Genomic DNA, 11,138 nt, shown 5'->3' with positions numbered 1-11,138 from the left:
TAGAACGTGTTGAGAGCCTCAGGCAGGGATGGGTCTTTTGATACCATAATTTATACTGTGAAAAATCAATTTCGATTAAGAAATAAAGGACTGAAGAATAAAGGTGGAGAAGAGTGGATGGATGTTGTGTTAATTGAACTGAATGTGTTTAATGAGGGGAATAAATATTTAGTTCTGAATTTCTGTGTGATTCTGCTTTATTGAGGAAGTCCTGTTCATTCTAAAAGCAAAAGGTATCATAATTATATTAATTACAGTCTCTTAGTCTGGTTAGGCTATTTATCCTGATCAATTTTAGTAGAGTGAAATCTCACACACAGCTTTACGGTGTCTGTTACACAGAGATAATACATTACTAATATTATAGTGCATTTATTTTAAATGCAGTGAGAATAAATACACAATATACATCTAATGCATGTTACTTTAAAGCTTTTTCGCATCAAATTCACCATAGTATCATTTTTGATTATAAAAGTATTGTAATTGTATTGTTATAGTTAATTTAATTTAATCTAATTACATACTATAATTTTAACTGGAATAGTTTCATATCCTAAAATATCCGCTTCTTGTTAAGATGTCGAGTCTCTTAAAGCTAAATAATATTTTTTCTTTAATAAACTGTAGTTTAAAGCTTATTTTTGAATGAATTAACTTTAAATTAAATGGAGGTGTTCCTCCTGGCCTGCAGGGGCGCAGCGGCGCTTAGTGCGCATGCGCTCCGGGACTGGAGAAGAAGAGGTTGCTGTGGTAACGGGTGGCTCTGTGTTTATTCTGATCCGCACTTTGTGTTTAAATCCAGTATTTACGGGGTTTCTCTGCGTTTAAAAGCTGTTTTATTGATAAATCTGCTGCATTTCTCTCAGAGAGAGAATATAAACACCGCTAAAACCCGCAGAACTGCTTTTATTTACTGAGGAAAGAAGAGCTTCCCGCTCCCGCTGCTGCTGCGGATCTGGGGCCGCGTCCCAATACTCACTCAGGGCGGGTCTAGGGCGCCTAGGCAGTGCGCACTCGGGGTTTAGAGGTCTAAATTAGGGCGCATCTGGATAAAGGTACTTTTTTCTTGTGTTTTACAAGGAGAATGATTGCTCACTTCTGTTCACTTTAGTGTACTTGTACTTGATCCAATTTGTCCACTTAGCAAATCGTTTTCTTTTTCAAAGAAGTGAACAAAGTTGAGTAGTGTGCACTACGTAGTGCTTACTTGGGATCTGCTAAAATAAGCTAGTGTACACTTGTGATGTAGTGTACTTGTAATCTTAAATATTTAAATAGTGTGTACTATTTAAAAGTTTAGCTAGTATATACTAATGATCTTAAAGATTTAACTAAAGTGTACTTGTGATCTTAAAGATTTAGTGTGTACTTGTGAGCTGTTGTACTTTGGCAAGTGTGTTGTACATTTGGCTGATGTTTAGCAAGTGTGTATGCTGAGTATGTGCACAAAACTCACATTTGAGTATTGGATTATTTGATTATTGCTTCATCGACAGAAAATTGATTGTATTTTTATTGATTTATAGATGTGGATGGCTGTTTTGGACTGATTGATTAGAGATGTCAGTAATAAACAGTCTAGTGCCCGCTCGGTTTCTGACGCTCACGGCGCATCTCGTTATCGTCATCACCATCTTCTGGTCGCGGGTAATCCTCTGGACCTTCACTCACCTAGCTTACCATCTCCTAATGTAAACTGTTGCTAACTGAGTGAACCTGGAGTCTGTTTAAATTCTCTTTAAATGTGGTAAATTATAGTGTCTGTATCCTCACAGGTTAATACAGTGGTTTTGCTGTTTTACAGGATAGTAATGTGAGGGCCTGCCTTCCACTCGACTTCACTGAGGACCAGTACAGAAACGAGGACAACCGGTAAACAACCCACCCAAAGACTAATGAACTACAATTATTTATTCTGTCATTTCTCATCTCATCATATCTCCCTGTCTCTCCCTCTGTCTCTCTCTCTCACTCTCTCTCAGGTTGGTGATCGGTCTGTCGGTGACTCTGGGTCTGTTTGCGTTGGAGCTGCTTGGGTTCTTCTCAGGCGTCTCCATGTTCAACACTAACCAAGGCCTGCTGTGTATCCTCACCACCGTCTGTACACAAACAGTGCTCACACTTACACCTGCTCACCAAACCATGAGAAAACACTCCCACAGTTTATTTAAAGCAAACACAATTCAGGGGCTGAATCAGTTTTCATCAGTGAATCGCTGATCAGTGTTCTTGTGGTAAGGCCAGATTTATGAGAATTATGGGAGTTGTAGTTTTTTTCTGATAGCGGATATGCCACTGCATTTACATTGTTATCTGTAAATTTTGTTCTAGATGTGAGTAGCTCCTCCCTTTCTGTTTGGCATTGCATTGTGGGGTAATAGTGTTCATTAAAACCACTTCGACTGGTTCTAATATGTATTAAAATTAGTATACTCAACTTTCACTCTTGTATTTATACTTCATACTCAAACACTAGTTAGTGTTAGTGACTAGAACACAATTGGGACACACCCATAGTTTAATATAGAAATTGCTCTGTTTTGGAGTGTTGCTCCCCCTACTGGTCTCTGGCTGCATGTACAACGTTTTGTACACAACTAAAATCTACTTTATTTATAGTAGTTGATCATGCTCTGTAATAAATGTGATGTAAACTCAGTGTGATCAGCTGATTTCCTGACCCTCTGCCAGCTGTAGCAGCTCACTGCAGCGCGTCCGTCAGTCTGTCCTTCTTCATCTTCGAGCAGTGGGAGTGCTGGTACTACTGGGTCATCTTCTCCCTCTGCAGGTCAGTCCCTAAACACTGTAACTAACTCTATATAACATTAGAATACTGCACCTAAATAAACATAAAGTCAGTGATGATAATGTGGTGTTGGTCTCTGTGTTTTTCAGTGTGGTTCCTGCGGTGGGGGAGCTGGTACAGATGTTTGCAGTGTTGTGTCTGAAGAAGAAGGCGATGTGATTCCTGCAGTGTGGGATCTGTGGTTTATAGATGCTGGATTATGAATTTTTGTCTTCGTGTTTAGAAGACTGAACAGTAACTGCACTCCAGGAAAACCACAGTTGGGTGAACTGTTACAGAAATGCTGTCGCCAGTGGTGTACAGTTGCCGTGTTTCACTATTTACAGAACTTTATACAGTTCAAGAAGAAAGGCATTTTTTAAATTAATGTTTTGTTTATTTGTTTACATTTTACATTTAAAATGTAATAAAGTATTTTACAGTTTTCTATTGTTGCCTTGTTTTATTATACATTTCAGATTTTAAATACTAAATCCTTTAAATTGATATTGACGCTACACCTTTAAGCAATATGAAGTTCATACAGCCTGGAGACTTTTAAATACAAAGATATCATAATAATTTCACACACACACACACACACACACACACCTCTGTTGTATACCTCTACTATACAGAGTGCATACTGTCTCAATTAGTATTAGAGCTTCTTCTGTTCTCCAAATATATAGGCCTTATTTAATCAGTATTTTATTAACTTTATTCTATTTTACTAGTATTTTATATAGTTTACTACTGCACTCAGCACGTTACTGTAAATATACAATTTGGTCAGGTACACTGAAAATAAAACGATTTTTTTTAATATATCAAAAAGCAACTAAATCAATTAAAATAACAAAATTCTATTTTTTTATGTGAGAACTACAAATATTGCAATAACCAGCAAAATAAATAAGACGAAAATAAAGACATTGAATACGTTTTGGTTTTGTTTTAAAAAAGAGAGTTTTAGGCATTGAAACATGTATTAAAATGTATACTTCCTTAAGTATTTGATTATTAAACGATGTATTTATTTTTCGTTAATTTATATATTACATATATATTTATATTATTTTTATGTTTTGGTTTCCGTGGTATTTTTGAAGGAAAGCCAATCAGAGAGCGGCAGAGTCGATCCAGGCCAATCTGAGAACGGTAGAGGCGGTCCAAGCCAATCAGAGAGAGGGAAGATGTGTTTCAGCCAATCGGGGAGGAGGAGCGCCGCTGGTTGGATTTGAAATAGTTGGCGGTTGGTGTTGGAGGAGAGTGCAGGCTGAGATCCGCCGGTTCTGATCAGATTAAACTCAGATTTTCTGCGGGATTCCGGCATTTATTGCTGTAGAACATGCAGGTAAATATTTATGATACTTTATTTATGTAATTTATCCCGAGCGGGGGATTAAACTCGGTGTTTAAAGGCCGGAAAAAGCGGAAATGTAAAGGTTAGCTTAGCTAAAGGAGCTAAACACAGTCAGGGACTCGGGTAAAGCGGAATGCTGTATAAGTAGCTAAATTGCACAGTTAGAGCTTCTGATTATCTCAGAGGTTTATTATCTACCCATATAGTCAATATAAAGAGTTCTGGTTTACACTGGCTAAGATAACCTAGTTATCTTGTGTATCGTTAAATAGCTAGTTAGCTAACAAGTGGTTTAAATAGCGCTGTTCACTCTAATCAGATCCAGAACGTTCACACACTGTTTATACACTAATTTATTAATCGAGATAACAGACTAACCCAGCGCTAGTTAATATCCAGTAATACTTATGACTGTTTAACCTGCTAAACACCAGCTAATCCAGCACTTTCTCTGTTTACTGCTGTTTTAGAACAAAGAAAACCGCGAGCCCAGAGCACTCCTCACACAGGTACGATCCACTAAAAAGTTATATTAAAATTTGTACTAGTGCATCTCAAAAAACGTAAGTTAAATGTCGTTGACAAGTTACTTAATTTGACCTATTTTAAGTGTTTATTTCTTTTATTGTTGATGATTACTTCTTACAGTATACCCAAAAATCAGTGTCTCAAACATTTGAATGTTATTAAATGAAATTCGCATCTCCATAAAAGTAGTCAGCCGAGGGAAGCATGAAATATTGCTCTAAGGTTTTGTGGGAAAACTGACTTTGGACTTTAATCTAACACAGTGGATCACCAGTAGCAGATGACAGACATGTCTCTCCAAACCATCACTGATCATCAGTAAATTTTACATTTCATTTGTAAATGAAGGGATCAGAGTCTGGAGGAAGAGTGGAGAGACACACACACAGTCCAAACTGCTCGAGTTCTAGTGTGAAGTTTCCACCAATCAGTGATGGTGTGGAGAGCATATTGACACATCAAATTAAACCAGAATTGTGTGAAAAATGCACGTTGTGATCACTACTAAACATTTGTCATCCTGTCTGACCAAGCTATATAGAATTTGCAAGAAAAATAAGAGCTGTGATCAAAAGTGATCATCGATTTGTCAATGTTGATGTTTTTCTCAGTGTCATTATACACATTATACTGTGTATGATACAATATGGCACACCACGTGGCCCAGTTCTATATGCAGTGCCTGATAACATGTAACTGATTAGAAGAAAGCACCTGATATCATTTCTCTTTTTTTTTATTAGTAATGTTTAACTCTTGTTTTCCTGTCGTCCTTCCTTTAAACAGGCGTCTGGGTCAAGCTCTGGAGCAGAAACAGAAAGCATGGGTAAGTTATATATGGACACACATACACTTCCTGTCTGCAGATATTCTGTATTCTTGTAGTATTTGGTACTCTTTAGCCAATATGAGCTGAAACTGGTTCTGAGTGGTTTAGTTTGTTTTGTGTTGTCAGGTCCAGGCCGAGTACCAGTGAAGTCCACCTCACCAAAGTGAGTAATTGATCAAATGCAGAATAGCAGTTCATTTTTTCCTCGTGTTTCTTTTTCCTTTGGACAAATTAGAATCAAAACTATGATATCCTTCAAAATGAAGAATGCATGATGAGGATATTTGTTATTTTATATTATATATGTCATTTAATTTTACTGATTTACAGGGTTAATAGATTCTTTTAATGTTATTGCACATATTCTGTAATTAAGTGGCATTACTTACATTCACACGACTGTAAAAGAAATATATAAATATAGGGTGCTAAAATAAGCTATAACTATGTAGAATGTATTAATCAGCACATAAATATAGAATCTGAGGTTTTGCATTAAAATGAATTGCAATGAAATGACAGAACATTTTAATGTTTTTTTTTTTTGCAGCATTTTATTTTTAAGTGCTGATCTAAATGCATTTGTTCTTAATTTTGAATTTTACAATCACTGTTTTTAACAAGTCAAAAACCTATTTACATTGAAGAACATACATTCATTAAATGTAATGCGCTTTAATTTTGTAACTTTGAATCTTGGCTAATTTTAAGGAATCTGCAAAAATAGAGCCCCTAAAATATGTGCTTGCCTATATAGTATTTTTTTAATTTGTGCTGTGATTCCAGACTTGTTTGTTGCTAATACTTTGTTTTTTGTTTTTACAGGACGTTCACTATTAAAGATTTCCACATCGGGCGTCCGCTGGGGAAGGGGAAGTTTGGGAACGTGTATCTGGCGCGGGAGAAGAAGCTGAAGGTGGTGGTGGCTCTGAAGGTGCTCTTTAAATCTCAGATGGAGAAAGAGGGCGTGGAGCATCAGCTCAGGAGAGAGATAGAGATCCACTCCCGCCTCAGGTGAGAGAAAAATAGATAATATAACGTACCTGTTTCTTCTGGAATCTTCTACTTCACTTTATATGGATTTGAACATGCTTTTACCCAAAGAGACAAGATGGGAATGAGTAAACTGATTTTGATGGATGGATGCTTTATTTATCTCGAAGGAAATTTAAAATCTTTGAAATGCATTTTTGATACTGTATGGAGAAAGCACTGATTCTGTTATACCGATATAAATTTGTTTTATTTTTAAAGTTAATAAGGAGATCAATTCTGGTATTACTAACATACCCAGATTTATTTTTTATCAAACAAGGCTTTGCTGACCATGATCATATGACTAGGGCTTTACTTTCTAACATTTTTAGCAGGCTTTATTTGCAAGACATCAGTTTGTGTTTATATATTACACAAATATATATTTTTTTTCTTAATGCAAACAATTTTTGTAAAGGTCCAAGCTTGATATTAAGGTTGAGTTGTGTTAATCAAATGTATCTGCCCATATTTAGAAGCTGAGCTGGTATCAGGTTCACCTGCCTGCAGTTGTTTTAACTGATTGGATTTGTGGTTTTTGTTCAGGCATCCGAACATCCTGCGCTTCTATAACTACTTCTACGACTCGTCCCGAGTGTTCCTGATTCTGGAGTACGCTCCACGAGGAGAAATGTACAAAGAGCTCCAGCGCTGCGGACGCTTCAGCGACCAGCGCACAGCCACGGTGAGACACCACGCCAACCTGTGCTGTGTAGCAACTGTAATCACTATAGGGATTTACCAGTGTGCATAAAATGATTTCCAGATCTGGAAAATGCTGAAATTTTGGATTTATTGCATGTAAACGTAAACGTTGCAACATAGCAGCTATCTGACTAAATACTTCACTTAACTAGATGGAGAAATAAATCTGTAGCCCAAAAAAAAAGACTGCTCCACCTTGCTTACACATCTGTGTGTGATAGTGGGTGGAAGGCAGGTAGGCGTTCCCTGCTGCAGTGCTGTTAACCAATCAGAGGCTTCATACATGTTTGCATGTATGAATATTCATCAGCAAGAGCTGAAATCTCGTCTTTCTTTAGAGACCTCTAATCCAGTAAACTAAAGCAGAGCTATACAGAAATACACAAATAACAGCTCACGTGGTATTCATTCATACTAGACCACAACTTGACATTTTAAAATGAATGGAAAAACTGAAATTAGACCTTGTAAAAATTCTATATAAATGTTATATGGGTGTATAACTAACTTGAATTTAAATACATGTATGTAAATAGGAAAAATATGCTGAAAAGCTCAAAAATTGACGTTTTACGTGCTTAAAAAGTTATTATCCTGGGGGAAAAAATGTGCAGCCAAACCAAGTTCTAAGAAACCTTTCGAGAAGGTTAAAGTAATTTAAAATGATCACTTTTATAATCAGCATTTTTTTTGGCCATATCTTACTACACTCTTATTACCTTCAAGATCTGATTGATTAATCAGAAATCTGCTAATAAATAAGTTTACAGACCCCTAAAACCCTTTTAACATGTTTTATCCAGTTCATGGAGGAGATCTCAGACGCGCTGCAGTACTGCCACGAGAACAAGGTGATCCACAGAGACATAAAGCCAGAGAATCTGCTGCTGGGGTTCAGAGGAGAGCTGAAGATCGCTGACTTCGGCTGGTCTGTTCACGCGCCCTCACTACGGTAATCACCAGCCCTGGACTCTCCCCATGCTTCAGTTCTGTTACTCATCCCTGAACTGTTTCCTGTAACTCGGCTCTGTGCACTTTTCTAAAGTTCTGCTTTATTCTCTCTCTCTCTCTAGCCGCCGCACCATGTGTGGAACTCTGGACTACCTCCCCCCGGAGATGATCGAGGGACACTCTCACGATGAGAAGGTGGACCTGTGGTGTATCGGGGTGCTGTGCTACGAGTGTCTGGTGGGGAACCCACCGTTTGAGACGGCCAGCCACTCAGAAACCTACAAACGAATTACAAAGGTGTGTGTTTCAGTGTGAGGAGAGGAGGACTCCCAGTTTTATTTGCTTAAATATCTTTCGATCTGATACAGGAGTAATAATTCATCAGAGATCGGTGATCATGGCTCTAAATATCACAATGTTTCAGGGTATTTAGGAGTAACTACAGTTTTTTGTTTTTTTTGGTTTGTTTTACTCAACAATTGTAACAGGCAAAGGGTATGCAGGGTGTATTGTCTGAGCACTGCAGACTGATCTCTCACTTCTTCAACCTCTGCAGCAATGTTGGCAGCACTAATGCAGCTATTATTTAAAGCTAACTTGTGTACATAGTTTAACCTGTCCTGGAAAACTGCTGTATGACCTTGGCCATTGTGCTGTAGCTCAGTTTTAAGGTGTAAGCGATATTTTTATAGCCTAAGCCAACTTAATGTAGAGCAACAATTCTGTTTCTTACATCCTCAAAGAGTACTTTGCAATGGAGTGCCATGTTAAATATCCAGTGGTCAGTATTAGAGAATTATCCTCTTAATTTGGTGTTTTGCAGCCCTACTCCTCATTCACAGCTGGAACCTTGTAACTCCTAATGAGTCACATGACCAGGAAATGAGGACAACACAACTGGGCACAATTTGAACACTAAATTGTTCTGCTGTATAAGCTGTTTATACACTGACCAACTTGGTTATGTCCAAGTCTCACTTCTATAGTGTTGTTTTTTAGTGTAGTGTTGAAGAGATATAATTGAATATTTGCAGTAACGTAATGTGAGGGGTGTACTCACTTTTGGGAGATATACTGTACATGTATATTTACTGTATATACCTGCAGATTAATATCTCTCGATTTCTGTTAAACAGGTGGATCTGCACTTTCCTAAAGTGGTCTCAGACGGAGCTCGGGACCTGATCTCTAAGCTGCTGAGACACAGCCCCACCATGCGTCTGCCCCTGAAGAGCGTCATTGATCATCCCTGGGTGAAGACCAACTCCCGCCGAGTGCTGCCCCCAGTCTGCCAGCCAAAACCCGCCCCCACACACTAACACCCTGCTAATCTCACGATGTACAGATAGAGTTCAGTAGTGTTCTGATAGGGGTGCTTATGTTGGTTCAGGTGTTTCTAAACCTGCATCAGTCGGATTCTTGCATTACGCCAGGCTGGTTCTAGATCAGTCAAGTCTGTAGGACTGGGTCAGTTCTGCGGAGTCTGGCAGCGTGTTTGGGCGTTAGCACCCTCTACTGGTATCTGGAGGAAGATTGATTTATGACTGCTGGTTTCTCTGTTGTTCACCTTTTGTACATAAGAACATGATTTTGCACACTGCCCATGTGTTTTCTCTCTTCTTTTGTGTTTTTCTACATTATTTCCTTTTTAAGAGTAAGACTGGTTTGTGTGTGTGATGTTTTGTCACATTTTTATCTGTTCAAATATATATATTTTATCTTCAATAAACGTTTGTGCAGTCTGATGAAGATTGCGCACTGACTGATTATTGGTGTCACTGTGACCCTTTTTTATGATGATGTTGATACCACAACACTTTTATTTTTATTGCATATGTGGGTAGTTCACACCACTTTTAAAAACACATCCCTTTTATTTTATTTCTAAGACCCTGTTTATATCATATGTTTTTGATAAGTATCATGATTTAAATGTGAACAAACTCAAAACACGAACATACAATTGTAAACACCCCCTAAAATCCTTTTTAAATTTGGTACAATTTTGATTACTCAAACCCTTTAAGGATATGATATTCATGGCATTAGTGTGCAGATCTCAGGCAAACGAAGTTTAAGTACTTCAATTCTGTACTTAAGTACTGTACTAAAATGCTGTACCTATATCTACTAGAGTATTATTTTTAGTACTTGAACATTTAATAAATGAACGTTGATTCAACGTCCCTTTGTTAGGCTATTAAACCGTTAAAAACGTTAAATCAATGCTAACATTTCGAAACTAACCGATAAAGCCTAAGAAATAATGTTAATTAAATGTTGTTTTTTCATTATCAGGTTTAGCTAAATGTAAGTAGATGTAAATGCAACCTAAAATGAACTTTTATTAAACGTCCAGTAACTATATAGAGGTAACGTTAGAGTTTCCCCGCACTTTGAATGGCCATATATGAAAACTGTAGGTTAGGAAGCCAGGTAACATTTTATAGTATTTTAATAACCGGATTCGTGTGTTTCTATTTAGATAAATCAGTTTTATTTATCTAAGTTTAGCGATAAAGTTTAATCCGGTGTACAGAAATGCTCTTTATAAACCCTGATCCGCTCGTGCTGAGTATATGGTAGCGTGGCCGAGCGGTCTAAGGCGCTGGATTAAGGCTCCAGTCTCTTCGGGGGCGTGGGTTCGAATCCCACCGCTGCCAGAGTTTTTTTTTGTTGTTTTTAAATTGTTTAAAACCATATTTAAGACACAACTAAACGCCTGTATTCTGTAATTACTCTCAGTATAATACAATGTTTAAAGCAAAATTAACAAAACCATTAATTTATAGGAGACGGAGTCCAAAGCGCCAAATAGAGTGTCCTGATTGGCCTCTCCCAATGCTTAGTTGACCAATGAAGATTAAGTGTGGGTGGGACTTGTCACAGTGTCATGCAGGACTGTGGCAGAGAGTCTATCTATCTATCTATCTATC

General features: G+C 37.6%; 2 protein-coding genes and 1 non-coding gene across 3 annotated transcripts; all 3 read left to right on the top strand.

Annotated features, from left to right (window-relative positions):
• Positions 1-655: 655 nt before the first annotated feature.
• Positions 656-3,233, top strand: tmem107 (transmembrane protein 107). Its single transcript, XM_007260302.4, has 6 exons — positions 656-1,058; positions 1,530-1,650; positions 1,808-1,875; positions 1,986-2,086; positions 2,695-2,791; positions 2,899-3,233. The coding sequence occupies exons 2-6, from the start codon at positions 1,564-1,566 to the stop codon at positions 2,966-2,968; spliced, it is 423 nt and encodes a 140-aa protein (XP_007260364.3). The 5' UTR covers positions 656-1,058; positions 1,530-1,563; the 3' UTR covers positions 2,969-3,233.
• Positions 3,234-3,988: 755 nt separating this feature from the next.
• aurkb (aurora kinase B) lies at positions 3,989-9,967 on the top strand. Its single transcript, XM_007260300.4, has 9 exons — positions 3,989-4,145; positions 4,625-4,663; positions 5,469-5,508; positions 5,638-5,674; positions 6,337-6,525; positions 7,093-7,231; positions 8,055-8,203; positions 8,325-8,499; positions 9,339-9,967. Exons 1-9 carry the CDS (start codon positions 4,140-4,142, stop codon positions 9,519-9,521), a joined length of 957 nt encoding a protein of 318 aa, XP_007260362.1. The 5' UTR covers positions 3,989-4,139; the 3' UTR covers positions 9,522-9,967.
• Positions 9,968-10,783: 816 nt separating this feature from the next.
• trnal-aag (transfer RNA leucine (anticodon AAG)) lies at positions 10,784-10,865 on the top strand. Its single transcript has one exon. It is a non-coding gene; the product is annotated as a tRNA-Leu (tRNA).
• Positions 10,866-11,138: the final 273 nt, after the last annotated feature.

Source organism: Astyanax mexicanus, chromosome 19 (assembly GCF_023375975.1).
Source record: "Astyanax mexicanus isolate ESR-SI-001 chromosome 19, AstMex3_surface, whole genome shotgun sequence".
Lineage (NCBI taxonomy): Eukaryota > Metazoa > Chordata > Actinopteri > Characiformes > Acestrorhamphidae > Astyanax > Astyanax mexicanus.
This window is presented reverse-complemented; position numbering and strand designations above follow the sequence as displayed.

Excerpts from the sequence above, each read along its gene's own strand:
- aurkb (XM_007260300.4), top strand. Across the intron at positions 4,664-5,468 it reads CCAGAGCACTCCTCACACAG|GCGTCTGGGTCAAGCTCTGG; the intron begins GTACGATCCACT and ends TCCTTTAAACAG. Across the intron at positions 5,509-5,637 it reads AGCAGAAACAGAAAGCATGG|GTCCAGGCCGAGTACCAGTG; the intron begins GTAAGTTATATA and ends TTGTGTTGTCAG.
- tmem107 (XM_007260302.4), top strand. The coding sequence starts at position 1,564 with ATGTCAGTAATAAACAGTCTAGTGCCCGCTCGGTTTCTGACGCTCACG. Across the intron at positions 1,651-1,807 it reads TCACCATCTTCTGGTCGCGG|GATAGTAATGTGAGGGCCTG; the intron begins GTAATCCTCTGG and ends GCTGTTTTACAG. Across the intron at positions 2,792-2,898 it reads GTCATCTTCTCCCTCTGCAG|TGTGGTTCCTGCGGTGGGGG; the intron begins GTCAGTCCCTAA and ends TGTGTTTTTCAG.